At 33.2% G+C, this 16,440-nt stretch overlaps 2 protein-coding genes and 1 pseudogene across 2 annotated transcripts; all 3 read right to left on the minus strand.

Moving 5' to 3' along the window:
* Positions 1 to 3,018: 3,018 nt before the first annotated feature.
* On the minus strand, positions 3,019 to 3,453 carry LOC131876130 (cytochrome P450 CYP82D47-like). The gene has a single exon (XM_059220922.1). The coding sequence runs from the start codon at positions 3,451 to 3,453 to the stop codon at positions 3,019 to 3,021; it is 435 nt and encodes a 144-aa protein (XP_059076905.1).
* Positions 3,454 to 3,534: 81 nt separating this feature from the next.
* LOC131876131 (xanthotoxin 5-hydroxylase CYP82C4-like) lies at positions 3,535 to 3,969 on the minus strand. The gene has a single exon (XM_059220923.1). It carries the CDS (start codon positions 3,967 to 3,969, stop codon positions 3,535 to 3,537), a length of 435 nt encoding a protein of 144 aa, XP_059076906.1.
* Positions 3,970 to 9,630: 5,661 nt separating this feature from the next.
* On the minus strand, positions 9,631 to 16,187 carry LOC131032849 (xanthotoxin 5-hydroxylase CYP82C4-like; annotated as a pseudogene).
* Positions 16,188 to 16,440: the final 253 nt, after the last annotated feature.

Here is a 16,440-nt window from a genome sequence, read left to right on the forward strand (position 1 = left end):
CCTTATACTTTGATGGTACTTCAAGATGGTTTACTTGATATAGTGATATGAACCTTTAGTTTATGATTTGATCTTGACAATAATTATATTGCACACATAGGATAGTATAATAAGCTTTTAGACACTTTTGTAATAAAAAGTACATCGTGTCATAGCTAAAACAATTTGTGATTCATTTGAAATTCCATCATATTTATTTTGATATTCCTATTTGAATGATCTCAAACTCTTAATAAATCATGTTATATGTATTTATTTATATGATTTAATTATTTTTGAGTGTTGAAATATACTTCATATAATCTATATCTATGAATGTGTTTCACTATGTTAAGATCAAAATCATCTATTCTCTCTACTTAGATGATCACATTAAGAAATGGCATCATTATGACCTTCATTCAAGTTCAATAATCACAACAAATGCATATGGAATAAGAGTTTTCTTTCTCTAAAACTAATTTGATTGGCTTGACTTCCTTTTGAACAAGTAAAACATTATCTTTTAAATATTTAAAGATTTTGAAAATTGTTGTATTATATTATTGAGCAAACAATGTAAGATCATGAGATCAAACGTTGCTCTAGCGTTTATAATCATACTATAGATCATAAATATAGGTGAGCCACATTGATATATAATTGGCTTATTCAGAACTAGCATCACCAACTAATTTAATACATGGCATCAATCATTTGAATTAATATAATTTGCTTCAGCCTCACCATGAACTCAAAAGTAAGCTGTGCAATATCAAGCTCTGTGCATTTAAATTAATTTAGAACATATAAAATAGATAGTCACGGGAAGAAGGTAATTTTGATGGAAGGGTTGTATAAGACTACTTAAATTCATGAATGTAAACCCCGGAATTCTTCATATTTTGTTCCACTGAATATTATATTTGATCATTAAAGATTTCTATAGCAAATTACTATAAATCCCTGTCCATCAAATCTTAATTCATCTTGATCTAAATTTTGTCTTCTCTTTAAAGAATTTGCTGAATAAGAAATATACCGGTCACTTGCACAGAATCTCCGTCTTAACCAGTAGATCATGGCTAGAAATCTCCAGTAATGGACAACATATAATACCGTAGTGTCTAAATGACCTTTCTTGTAGTTTTTTTCCGTTGGAGAGAAATTGACACTAAATTTTCATTTTTAGCATTTTTGCATATAATCTGGCCATGAAGTGTTTGATATATTCGATGTTGAATCTTGTAGGATGTGAAGTGTTTGATATACTCGATGTTTAATCTTGTAGGATGTGATTGGGGGTGTATGAAAGGGATACCTGTTACTTCTGGATTATTTATTTTGTTATAGTTGGGAATAATTGGAACATGAGTAAGAAAACTATTTATTTTTTCCCCTCCAGTTATTCACAGTAGACATCATAGGTCAGCTCTTTATCGTTTCACGGATGATATTTTGTAGCTGGTCTTATTGAAAAAATGTAGCCAAACTTCAGCACCATATTTTAGTTTAAGGGTAATGTTGGACTTTAATGTCATTGATCTTGTATGTTGAAAATATTAGTGGGGACACATCGCAGGCTCCCTTACATATCTAACATTATTCTGATTAATTTAACATGGGGAAGAGATGAAGATCACCCATCTTTGCCATTATACGCAGCAGAGAAGTTTCCTTTGTCAATGTCCCTACCGACCATGACAGGCATCGAAGCCACATAAATAGGGATCAATGCTTGCAAGAAAAAAAAAAAAAAGAGAGATTTGAATGATTTGGTATAAGACTTACCATGCTAGAATACATTCTCTCGTCAGAAGAGAATTTAATTTTTTTGGGAGCTGCGGTTGGTAATTGGAAGAGAACACATAACTCGGATTCATGGTAGTGAAAGGTGAGAAATGGCTATCTCCCTCTTTATTAAAAGTGCTCTCAGTATGATAGTCTACAGACCACCCACCCCTAGCAGTTCATTACTTCGATGTATTGCAATGAATTTGTATGCCGTGACTCACTCTCTGATGAGTCCAGCTTAGTAGACCTGTAATAGCATGTGTTGTGAGCTTAGAAGAAGCTGTGAAGTTGAGTAACAGCAGAATGAAATGGAGTCTCCATGGTAGACAGTCTTCAATGTTTTAGTCTATGTCATAATTTATAATTTATAATTTATGAAGAGCTGAAGCTCAGTCAAAAGTTTTCAAGATGTAATATTTTATTTTAATGAAATAGAAATGTTTATGGTAATATTAGGGGAAAGTATTTAGTAGTTGAGCGCGTTTCAATTTTTGTGATAGAAGTTATTGATTTAATATTTCATACTTGCTGATTTAATGTTCAACCTTTGTATAACATTACACTAATAGTTGTATGATAAGTATCAATAATTGAATGAAATATACTATTTGTTGTGAAAAGTAACCAATCATGTGATGTCACATCAGCTGCACAAGTATTGGGGTCCTTTTGCACACCTATTGGTCTCACTGTTTTTTTGGGCTGTTTTGGACACCTTGGCAAAAAGCATTCTGATGTGGCATCATATTTGATGATGTGGCCTTGAAACCTTAGTTATAAGGAGGGGACTTGCCAAGTAAGTTGCTGCAAAAAAATCAAAGTGATTTGAAATTTTCACGTAAGATTTTGAGAAGCGCAAAGTTAGGATGCACAACTACTAGATCCTTTTCCCTATACCAAAGGTGAAATATTGAAAGTGTGTTGGAACAAAAATATTATATAACAGGCAGGTTTTAATTGACTTGTATTAGTGATGCAACCATTATAGGACTGGAATTCTATGGTTGTTCAATAGCCACGTTAAGTTTGACCTGTATAGGAACTAGACAAAGATAAGAATCTAGGACATGTGCACAAGACTGTTGAATCAAATCAACTTTACAATAAATCTATTCCATCCGTAGCCATCAATATCTCATTCGTAACAAGACTGGAGTGGGTAGGAGACACGCGCAATTGAAAAGTTGATGTTCAAAAGAAAAATAAAATTGTGAACTGCAACTGAAAAAGAATCGCCGGCAGATTTTAGTGCTTTTCGAAATTATAATAGACAAAAGGGTAAGAAAAGCATACAAGGGAGGTGGCCTTCACTACATCGTCGTTATTGTCGGATCCAATTTCATGGTTGTCTACCGCAGAGATGAGAAGATCTATAAAGTCATGAGCGTGCATCTCCTGATTCTCACGGTGCTCGTTTACCAATTTCTGCATAAAGACGTCCCTTTTCTTCTGCAGTTTCTTCATGGCCGCTATGAGACCTTGCACATCAATCCACTTGAGAAACGGCAGGTAATCGCCGACTGCAAATACACCATATAAGTAGAAAGTTTCTTCTACCATCTTCTTCAGCTGGTGCCCTTCTTTATGGAAATCCTCAGAAAAGTGAGGTACCGAGACTCTCTTGCTGGCAACCATGCGCATGATTATATTAGATGTGAGATCAGAAAGCCTGGGTTTCATGTTCACCGGCGCCGCCTCTCGCTGCCAACTCTCAAACAGGGAACGGATGAGGGCGCCAAGTTCCTCCGAGCACAGGTGTTTTTAGGAATCGATTCTTCGGGCAGAGAAGAGCTCGACGGTGCAAATCTTCCGAAGGTTTCGGAAGTATGAATCGTAGGGTAGCCCCGTAAACATTTTGTAGTCGTATCCCAAATGCTTGGCTGCAGCCGTCCGTGGGCGTGAAGTCAAGGCTTTGTCATTTGCTGTAAAGCATTCTTTTGCGAGCTCTGAAGAGGAAACGACCAGAACAGGGCGGAAGCCAAGTTGAAGATGCAGGATGGGTCCATAGCTTTGCGAAACTGAGGCCAGAATCCGGTGAATGGGCTTCTTCTTTCTGAGCAGATGCAGATGCCCAATTATTGGCCACGAGGGAGGATGCGGTGCCTTGGCATTGTTAGTCCTCACGTAGTCTGCGAATAGCAAAAGAGTTACCACTACCAGAGAAAGGAGAATGATGGTTGCTGCTTCCAACGCCATTTTGAAGCAGGCTTGCAATAGGGGTAGGCTTACAGTATTGCTGGATTTTATAATGCATTTATAAGCTTTATCGTCCTGATCTTCTTATCAGGTTTTAGTCGTTTCTTTTTCCGACTTGTTAAACAAGAAACCATTTCGCGTCATCGCGTCATCAAAAAAGTCACCTTACATAGTTGGTATTGATTTTCCACTGTCTATCTTTAAACGAAGACTGTCTCTAGATTGTTTCCATTTATTTGGATTGACATTTGCGATTTGACTCTGTTATCAAAGATTGAAGTGATTGATTGAGAGAACTAGTTGAAAAAGAAGAAATGTTTTTCAATTAATTTAAGTGAATGGAAACAAATATCAATAAAAAGTTAGGATTTGCATCAAAAGCAGGTGTAATGGTTGTGTTACTAGTAAGATATAGTCAAAATTGGAGGATAGAAATTGACTTATTGTCATATAGGAACCTTACTTCTAATACTAATTGAATCTTAACCCTAACACTATCGTTGACCTTAATTTACATTTTTTGAAGACCAAGTTCAATTCTAAATGAAATCTAATGTTAACCCCGATCTTAATTCAATTGTAACACTAACACCAAGCTTTATCCTAGAATGATAATCTTCTACTTGGGTCCTAATGTTAACTCTAACCCTAACCTAAGCTTTATTGTAGGATGGAAACCTTAATCTTAACCATCCCCTAATGCTAACATTACGGTAGACATAACCCTAACTTTAATCACAATTAAAAGATGTTACATATAACTTTTTTTTGCTTGATAAAAGATTGAAGCCAAAATATATTAAAATAACATAAAGATTAACAACAAGAGCTCCGAAAGTATCAAACAAAATGTGATCTAAAATTTGTAAAAACAAATTCATAGCCCTAAAGACCAAAAACAACCCCAAAAACAAGGCTCTATAACCATTGCAGAGAATATTAGCAGACCAAAAAATTTCAAGGATCCACAAAGCAAAATCTCCTTTAGGAGAACATTTCAAACCCTACTAAAAATCTGAACAAAATAATTGTCTAATACATGCTATTATGAAAAGTCTAAAGTAAAACCATAGATATGAAAGGAAAATGGATTTATATGAAATTAAAATAAGATCCAAGAATAGATGTTAATATTATTTAATTTTGATATATATTATTTTATATTTAATATTTACATAAGATTGTAATTGACTTCATAAAGATGATAATCTACACAGATTACATTACAGTAAAATTACAACTATTATTAATTTATCCAAAAGACTATTTTATTCCACCGGTTTCCACATTTTTCACATCGAAATTTTCCTCACGTTATTGGTTTTTCAGGTTATGTTGTATCAGCTGTTGCTTCAACTTCTGTTGCAGTGCTTGGATTCTTCTTGCTTGAATTCTTCTTCTCACACAAAGCTCAATCTGAAGAAGCTACTGATCTCCATTACCAAAGAACAAGGTAGTCCGAGGCACTGCGACACGTCATGTATCTCAGCTATTGGGGTCCCAATTAAATATTTTTTCTCTTTATTAAATTGAGAAACGAGCAGCGGTCGTGAAAGCTTTCCATGTCTCCAACTCTTCAGCGGATTTAATTGTAAAATACTGTGTTGACTTATTTTGGGAGGAGACGAGAAAAGTACAAGATGTTGGGAGGTTAAGTGTAAGAAGACCTTTAGTTTGTTGTTCAAGTTCACTTGTGGAAACGGGGGGATTGTTTTGTGCTACTCTCACCTCTAAAATTATCAATTATAAACTTTCTAATTTCAATCATATTGTAACAAATATAAAGAAATTGATTATTATTATTATTATGAAAATTTATGCAAGTAACAAAGGAAAATTATCATTCAAACATGAAAGAACCTTCTTAGATCTATAATGTCATAGATTTTACATACTTTCTACAAATAGTGATAGAATAGGTAACTATTAAAGAAACACAAAAGAGAATTGGTTGTCTCATTAGCATGCCACTATTACACTGATAATGTTACATTTTCATATATATTTACAATCGAATTAGAAGAGAACTTATGCATATTATCTCCATACAACTATGGTCAAGTACTTGTTTATGATTAAAGTTGGATTATAATTAAGGAAGAGAATTTAGTAGTTTAACACCCTAACTTTGAATCTCTCAAAACCATACATGGTGATTTTAAGTCACTTTCAATTTTTTATAGTAGCTAAATTGGTAAGGACCCTACTTATTGTTAAAGTTTCAAGGCCACATTATCAAATATGACACGACATCAACATGCTTTTTGCTGAAGTGTTCAAAAAGACCCCCAAAAATGGAAAGAATAGTACTTATGTATTACGTCATATTTTTTTGGCGCATCAAAGATGAAAGTGATTGATTGAGACATGAGAGAATTAGTTGAAAAGAAAGAAGCATCATTTTATTAATTTAAATCAACGGAAATAAGCATCAATAACAAGGCAAGTAAAAATTTAATAATTTTATAAAAGAAATTATGACTACAAATAAATTATAAATTTTAAGTTAAAATGTGAATCATATTGTAACAAATATGAAGACATTGATTATTATTGTGAAAAGTTATACCAGTGACAAAGGTAAATTATCATGCAAACATGACAGAACCTCCTAACATCTAATGTGTTGTAGACATTACAATATTTGTACAACTAGTGATAGAAGGGGTAGTTAGTAAAGAAATACAAAGGAGAACTGGTTGTCCCATCAATACTACAAAACGATAATAATACCTTTCTATTGGATTCTGACAAATCATAAGTAAAAATCCTAGGCATATCGTGTGCATACAGCTATGGGCTTACTTGTTAATGCTCAATCTTAGGCTACAATTATGAAAAATTATTTAGTTACTGAGCACCCTAATTTAAAACCTCTCAAAATCATACATGCACCAATTTCAAATCATTTTCATTTTTCTAAGAGTAGGTGATTTGGAAAGACGCATACTTAAAGTTAAGGTATCAGGGCTACATAATCAAATATGATGCCACATCAACATGCTTTTGGTTAAGGTGTGCAAAAAGAACCCAAAAAATTGATAGATTAATAGTTATGCATTAATTCATATTTTTCCTAGTTGCATTGATGTGGCATCACACGACTTTCTATTTCCAAATATAAAGAACACATTTCACTCACTTATGAATACACATAATTGACACTAATAACTTTAAAGACCCAATTCAAATAGTGCTATACTATTAAAAAAATTGGACATTAAATCAACAAATGTTATCACAACTATTAGAACATGCTCACCCACTATTTCCTTTCTCTATTGCATCACATAAACTTGTTGAAAATGTTTTTTTATATTTTTTACTAAAATTGTCCCTACTTAAACTAAAAAATAGTACTTCCAAACAACATATGAATATATGTGCTCAAGTTTTATGAAATAAATTGTCTTCTTTTAAAATTAACATTTTGGATTTCAATCAACAATCCATCTTTAGGATGAACACCCCTAAGCTACATGCTAACAAATTGAGAAACCATATGAGCTTAAGTTATCAATTGGACTAGCAAGAATTTGTTGTGTGGAGGATTAATACAAAGGAAAGGACAAAAATACAAGGGACCAATATATATAAATAACATCAAAGTACAGAAAAGAGCTAGAAAAGATTAGTGAAAGATTATGTTTCAACATAACTATTGGTAATTCATTATTGAAACTTGGTACTTTTACCTAAAACCATAGTTTTGGGCCATGCAACATGTTATCAATAGTCATAATTGCAAAAATATAATTTTTTCAAATATATGGGAATATTTGTCAATATGGTTATCTTGATTTTGAAAGATAAGATAAAATTCATAGTGATCCCTATGAAGAATAATCTAGCATTAATGAACATGTATTGTTGGATTAAAGTTGATGTAGCTCGTCTAATAATTTCAATTTATTCCATTTCAAAATTTTCGTGTGTTTTAATCTTGAAAAACCCACAAACAATTAAAATGAGATTTATAAACAAACCAAGTTCTTGTAAACCTTTTAAGGCTTTTCAAAACAGTTAATAAAATGAAATAAAATTTATCAAAATCACAATGAAAAATGGATTTTTGTCAATGTACAATAATTCATTACATGTTTGATATATTCCTTTTCTCCTTTTTCTATTTTTATAGATGATGGTCAACTTTAGGCTTTTCTTGTTTTAATAGATTCTTCTTACATTGTTCTATTTGATCTTGAAGCATGTTTTAAAATATTGTATGAACATTTTCATCTTCATATGGAATTTATTTTAGAGTTGGTTTATATGTATCTAAAGTAAAATGACTTAGCTTTATATTTTTGTACAATTGCCCTTTTTATCTTTATAACCTTGCATCTATGAGAAAATTTAACACACTTAGTGTACCACTAATAAAATACATTCAAAAGTTGTAGCCATGGTCTTATAGCTAATATAGAGAAATAATCTACAACAAAAATGAGGTGGCATAAGGCTTGCACCATTTTTGGGTCAAACTCATATGGTAAAATGATATTGTTCAAATCCTTAATTATCATTCTACATGTCTTTAAGAGAAACCCCCAAAAATGTGTGTTATTATGTTTTTATTTGTTTTTCTACCAATGAAGCTTGTTATATTGAATTGTAGGATCAACATAATATCATGGATTGACAAAATATTATGGATCTTACATTCTTGTATCTCTACTAAGATCTACAATGATCCATAATGATTTTACATTTGATCTCTTCATCATAGAAGGAAATAATTGAATTTGGAACTTCGTATTTACCACAAAAATATAGTTATATAATATTTTGTCATGTTGGACATTATCTTCAACATCTTCCATTATTAATAAGATCTTATTTATTGTGCTTTATACCTATATAATTTTGTATATACAACATCCTTTTAACTCTATTATGACTACAAAATGTTTGATCATTATATTATGATTTAGAAAGATATTTTTGGGGATCTAATAGATGAATATGAGTTTGCATTTAAATAAATCAGCATTCAATAAACACTGAAGTATGTTGTCCGTATATTCTAAAAGCTCATAAACTTCTTAAAAAAAGAAGAAAAAAATAATTTTTTTTGACAATTCGACTTAACTTTTCTTCATTTTAAAAAAAAAATTGTTTCACTTTTATGATTTGGATCATATTTTAAAAAAAACATAACTCTTCAAATACATTTAAATAACACCTTAATTATAAATGTTTTGGAATTCAGAAAAATGAATCACTATTTTATTGAGTTGATCTTTTGACACACTCATTTTTCTTTTCTATTTATATAATTCAATTTAGTAAAAGTTTCCAATCTCAATTTTAATAATCAAAATAAAGATCTCTCAAATCTAAATCAAGACAATGTCTAAATCATCACAATATTATATAATCAAAATAATTTTCTTAATTAAATATTATATTAATAATATTAAAATAATAAAATATTCACCAACCCCTCTCGAAAGAGACCAGATGGTGGGTAGAGCGATTTTATTATTCTACTTTTTAGATAATGGTCATAGATGTCCAACCGACAATGAAGATCCGACAGCCATATTCTATATTATCGTTGGACATCTATAGCCATATTCTAGCACCAGCACCCGCAACGTACCTAAGCATTTAAAACTCTATAGTTGTTCAGCGATAAAGAAATTCCAGTCATATATATCAGTAGAGATGGAGGGGTAGGCGAGGTTTGATAATGGCCTCCAGAGAAACTGCTTTGGGCATTGTGAGTCCAAGCCCCTCACCCATGTCAATTACAACGCCCTCTGGTACACACCACTCGAAGCTCTGAAGCAGCCGCGCCAAGGTGTAATGAACCACAACTAATGCCAGAGACATTCCCGGGCACATTCTTCTCCCTGAACCGAATGGTATCAATTTAAAGTCGTGGCCCTTCACGTCAATCACTTTCCTTCCTTTTAGAAACCTTTCAGGATCGAATTCCGTAGAGCGGCTCCACACGTCTGCGTCCCTGTGAATTGCCCACGCATTGACTAACAGACGCGTTCCTGCAGGGACATGAAAACCTCCAATATTACACGCCTCTGCGGCCTCATGGGGAACTAGCAGGGGCCCAGCTGGATAAAGCCTAAGAGTTTCCTTCACTATGGCATTTAAATATGAGAGCTCCTGCAGATCTGATTCCTCTACCAACCGGTCCCTTCCGACATGTTTGTCTAGCTCCTCCTGGGCTTTTCCCAAAATGTCCGGGTGCTGCAAAAGAGCCGCCAGTGCCCATTCGATGGTCACAGAGGATGTTGTCTGTACCTGCGGTTATCATGCTCTGCAGAACAAAAATAAAAATTATGAACTGCAACCGAGAAAAGAATCGCGGGCAGCCGAATTGAGAAACGAGCAGCGGTCGTGAAAGCTTTCCATGTCTCCAACTCTTCAGCGGATTTAATTGTATCAGCTGTTGCTTCAACTTCTATTGCAGTGCTACCGATCTCCATTACCAAAGCTCAATCTGAAGAAGCTACCGATCTCCATTACCAAAGAACAAAGTAGTCTTAGGCACTGCGACATGTCATGTATCTCAGCTATTGGGGTCCCAATTAAATATTTTTTCTCTTTATTAAACTGAGAAACGAGCAGCGGTCGTGAAAGCTTTCCATGTCTCCAACTCTTCAGCGGATTTAATTGTAAAATACTGTGTTGACTTATTTTGGGAGGAGACGAGAGAAGTACATGATGTTGGGAGGTTAAGTGCAAGAAGCCCTTTAGTTTGTTGTTCAAGTTCACTTGTGGAAACGAGGGGATTGTTTTGTGCTACTGCTCACCTCTAAAATTATCAATTATAAACTTTCTAATTTCAATCATATTGTAAGAAATATGAAGACATTGATTATTATTATTATGAAAATTTATGCAAGCAACAAAGGAAAATTATCATTCAAACATGAAAGAACCTTCTTAAATCTATAATGTCATAGATTTTAAATACTTACTACAAATAGTGATAGAATAGGTAACTATTAAAGAAACGCAAAAGAGAATTGGTTGTCTCATTAGTATGCCACTATTACACTGATAATGTTACATTTTCATATATATTTACAATCGAATTAGAAGAGAACTTATGCATATTATCTCCATACAACTATGGTCAAGTACTTGTTTATGATTAAAGTTGGATTATAATTAAGTAAGAGGATTTAGTAGTTTAACACCCTAACTTTGAATCTCTCAAAACCATACATGGTGATTTTAAGTCACTTTCAATTTTTTATAGTAGCTAACTTGGTAAGGACCCTACTTATTGTTAAAGTTTCAAGGCCACATTATCAAATATGACGCGACATCAACATGCTTTTTGCTGAAGTGTTAAAAAAGACCCCCAAAAATGGAAAGAATAGTACTTGTGTATTAAGTCATATTTTTTTGGCGCATCAAAGATGAAAGTGATTGATTGAGACTTGAGAGAATTAGTTGAAAAGAAAGAAGCATCGTTTTATTAATTTAAATAAATGGAAATAAGCATCAATAACAAGGCAAGTCAAAATTTAATAATTTTATAAAAGAAATTATGAGTACAAATAAATTATAAATTTTAAGTTAAAATGTCAATCATATTGTAACAAATATGAAGACATTGATTATTATTATGAAAAGTTATACCAGCGACAAAGGTAAATTATCATGCAAACATGATAGAACCTCCTAACATCTAATGTGTTGTAGACATTACAATCTTTGTACAACTAGTGATAGAATGGGTAGTTAGTAAAGAAATACAAAGGAGATCCAGTTGTCCCATCAATACTACAAATCAATAATAATACCTTTCTATTGGATTCTGACAAATCATAAGTAAAGAGCCTAGGCATATTGTGTGCATATAGCTATGGGCTTACTTTTTAATGCTCAATCTTAGGCTACAATTATGAAAAATGATTTAGTTATTGAGCACCCTAATTTCAAACCTCTCAAAATCATACATGCGTCAATTTCAAATCACTTTCATTTTTCTAATAGTAGCTGATTTGGAAAGGCCCATACTTAAAGTTAAGGTATCAGGGATGCATAATCAAATATGATGCCACATCAACATGCTTTTTGTTAAGGTGTGCAAAAAGAACCCAAAAAAATGATAGATTAATAGTTATGCATTAATTCATATTTTCCCTAGTTGCATTGATGTGGCATCACATGACTTTCTATTTCCAAATATAAAGAACACATTTCACTCACTTATGAACACACATAATTGACACTAATAACTTAAAAAACCCAATTCAAATAGTGCTATACTTTTAAAAAATTTGGACATTAAATCAACAAATGTTATCACAACTATTAGAACATGCTCACCTACTATTTCCTTTCTCTATTACATCATATAAACTTGTTGAAAATGTTTTTTTATATTTTTTACTAAAATTGTCCCTACTTAAATTAAAAAATAGTACTTCCAAACAACATAGGAATATATGTGCTCAAGTTTTATGAAATAAATTGTCTTCTTTTAAAATTAACGTTTTGGATTTCAATCAACAATCCATCTTTAGGATGAATACCCCTAAGCTACATGCTAACAAATTGAGCAACCATATGAGCTCAAGTTATCAAAGTTATCAATTGGACTAGCAAGAATTTGTTATGTGGAGGATTAATAAAAAAGAGAGGGCAAATATACAAGGGACCAATATATAAATAACATCAAAGTACAAAAAAGAGCTAGAAAAGATTAGTGAAAGATTGTGTCTCAACATAACTATTGGTAATTCATTATTGAAACTTGGCACTTTTACCTAAAACCATAGTTTTGGGCCATGCAACATGTTTTCAATAGTCATAATTGCAAAAATATAAAATTTTCAAATATATGGGAATATTTGCCAATATGGTTATCTTGATGTTGGAAGATAAGATAAAATTCATAGTGATCCCTATGAAGAATAATCTAGCATTAATGAACATGTATTGTTGGATTAAGTTGATGTAGCTCCTCTAATAATTTTAATTTATTCCATTTCAAAATTTTCGTGTGTTTTAATCTTGAAAAACCCACAAACAATTAAAATGAGATTAATAAACAAACCAAGTTATTGTAAGCCTTTTAAGGCTTTTCAAAACATTTAATAAAATAAAATAAAATTTATCAAAATTACAATGAAAAATGGATTTTTGTCAATGTACAGTAATTCATTACATGTTTGATATATTCTTTTTCTCCTTTTTCTATTTTGATAGATGATGGCCAGCTTTAGGCTTTTCTTGTTTTAATAGATTCTTCTTACATTGTTCTATTTGATCTTGAAGCATGTTTTAAAATATTGTATGAACATTTTCATCTTCATATGGAATTTATTTTAGAGTTGGTTTATATGTATCTAAAGTAAAATGACTTAACTTTATATTTTTGTACAATTGCCCTTTTGATCTTTATAACCTTGCATCTATGAGAAAATTTAACACACTTAGTGTACCACTAATAAAATAAATTCAAAATTTGTAGCCATGGTCTTATAGCTAATATAGAGAAATAATCTACAACAAAAATGAGGTGGCATAAGGCTTGCACCATTTTTGGGTCAAACTCATATGGTAAAATGAGATTGTTCAAATCCTTAATTATCATTCTACTTGTCTTTAAGAGAAACCCCCCAAAATGTGTGTTATTATGTTTTTATTTGTTTTTCTACCAATGAAGCTTGTTATATTGAATTGTAGGATCAACATAATATCATGGATTAACAAAATATTATGGATCTTACATTCTTGTATCTCTACTAGGATCTACAATGATCCATAATGATTTTACATTTGATTTCTTCATCATAGAAGGAAATAATTGAATTTGGAACTTAGTATTTACAACAAAAATATAGCTATATAATATTTTGTCATGTTGGAAATTATCTTCAACATCCTCCATTATTAATAAGATCTTATTTATTGTGCTTTATACCTATATAATTTTGTATATACAACATCCTTTTAACTCTATTATGACTTCAAAATGTTTGATCATTATATTATGATTTAGAAAGATATTTTTGGGGATCTAATAGATGAATATGAGTTTGCATTTAAATAAATCAGCATTCAACAAACTCTGAAGTATGCTGTCCATATATTCTAAAAGCTCATAAACTTCTTAAAAAACGAAAAAATAAAAAATAAAAAATTGACTACTCGACTTAACTTTTCTTCATTTTAAAAAAAAAATTGTTTCACTTTTATGATTTGGATCAAATTTAAAAAAAAACATAACTCTTCAAAGACATTTAAATAATACCTTAATTGTAAATGTTTTGGAATTCAGAAAAAATGAATCACTATTTCATTGAGTTGATCTTTGACACTCATTTTTCTTTTCTATTTATATATTTCAATTTAATAAAAGTTTCCAATCTCAATTTTAATAAACAAAATAAAGATCTCTCAAATCTAAATCAAGACAATGTCTAAATCATCACAATATTATATAATCAAAATAATTTTCTTAATTAAATATTATATAAATAATATTAAAATAATAAAATATTCACCAACCCCTCTCGAAAGAGACCACATGGTGGGTAGAGCGATTTTATTATTCTACTTTTTAGATAATGGTCATAGATTTCCAACCCACAATGAAGATCCGACAGCCATATTCTATATTATGGTTGGACATCTATAGCCATATTCTAGCACCAGCACCGACAACGTACATAAGCATTTAAAACTCTATAGTTGTTTAGCGATAAAGAAATTCCAGTCATATATATCAGTAGATATGGAGGGGCAGGCGAGGTTTGATAATGGCCTCCAGAGGAACTGCTTTGGGCATTGTGAGTCCAAGCCCCTCACCCATGTCAATTACAACGCCCTCTGGTACACACCACTCGAAGCTCTGAAGCAGCCGCGCCAAGGTGTAATGAACCACAACTAATGCCAGAGACATTCCCGGGCACATTCTTCTCCCTGAACCGAATGTATCAATTCAAAGTCGTGCCTCTTCACGTCAATCACTTTCCTTCCTTTTAGAAACCTTTCAGGATCGAATTCCGTAGGGCGGCTCCACACGTCTGCGTCCCTGTGAATTGCCCACGCATTGACCAGCAGACGCGTTCCTGGAGGGACATGAAAACCTCCAATATTACACGCCTCTGCGGCCTCATGGGGAACTAGCAGGGGCCCATCTGGATAAAGCCTAAGAGTTTCCTTCACTATGGCATTTAAATATGAGAGCTCGTGCAGATCTGATTCCTCTACCAACCGGTCCCTTCCGACATGTTTGTCGAGCCCCTCCTGGGCTTTTCCCAAAATGTCTGGGTGCTGCAAAAGAGCCGCCAGTGCCCATTCGATGGTCACAGAGGATGTGTCTGTACCTGCGGTTATCATGCTCTGCAGAACAAAAATAAAACTTATGAACTGCAACCGAGAAAAGAATCGCCGGCAGCCGATTTTAGTGCTTTTCAAAATAATAATAGAGAAAGGGGTAAGAAAAGCATACAAGGGCGGTGGCCTTCACCACATCGTCGTTATTGTCGGATCCAATTTCATGATTATCTACTGCAGAGATGAGAAGATCAATAAAGTCGTGAGCGTGCATAGCCTGATTCTCACGGTGCTCGTTGACCAATTTCTGCATAAAGGCGTACCTTTTTTTCTGCAGTTTCTTCATGGCGGATATGAGACCCTGCAGATCAAGCCACTTGAGAAAGGGCAGGTAATCGCCGACTGCAAATACACCATATAAGTAGAAAGTTTCTTCTACCATCTTCTTCAGCTGATGCCCTTCTTCGAAATCCTCGGAAAAGTGAGATCCCGAGACTCTCTTGCTGGCGACCATGCGCATGATTATATTAGATGTGAGATCGGAAAGCCTGGATTTCATGTTCACCGGCGCCGTCTCTCGCGGTAAACACTTTGTAGTCGTATCCCAAATGCTTCGCTGCAGCCGTCCGTGGGCGCGAAGCCAAGGCTTTGTCATTTGCTGTAAAGCATTCTTTTGCGAGCTCTGAAGAGGAAATAACAAGGACAAGGCGGAAACCAAGTTGAAGATGCATGATGGGTCCATAGCTTTGGGAAAGTGAGGCCAAAATCCGGTGAATGGGCTTCTTCTTTCTCAGGAGATGCAGATGCCCAATTATTGGCCACGAGGGAGGATGCGGTGCCTTGCCATTGTTAGTCCTCACGTAGTCTGCGAATAGAAAAAGAGTTACCAGTGCCAGAGAAAGGAGAATGATGGTTGCCGCTTCCAAAGCCATAGTGAAGCAGGCTTGCTATACGGGTATGCTTGCAGTATTGCTGGATTTTATAATCTTCTCATATGTTCAAGTCCGATACGTTTCTCTCTCACAGGATGCAGACGTGATATAAATTTTCCAGGGTCTAATTTGTATTGCTGTAAAAGTCATTTTCCGTCATGGAAAACGTCACCATACAGGGTAGGTATTAATTGTAACGAAGATTCTTCCAAGATTTTTTGCATTTATTTGAATTGACTTTTGGGTAACATTTCGTTATCAGAAGGTGAAA

This window comes from Cryptomeria japonica, chromosome 5, assembly GCF_030272615.1.
Source record: "Cryptomeria japonica chromosome 5, Sugi_1.0, whole genome shotgun sequence".
In the NCBI taxonomy this organism is placed as follows: domain Eukaryota; kingdom Viridiplantae; phylum Streptophyta; class Pinopsida; order Cupressales; family Cupressaceae; genus Cryptomeria; species Cryptomeria japonica.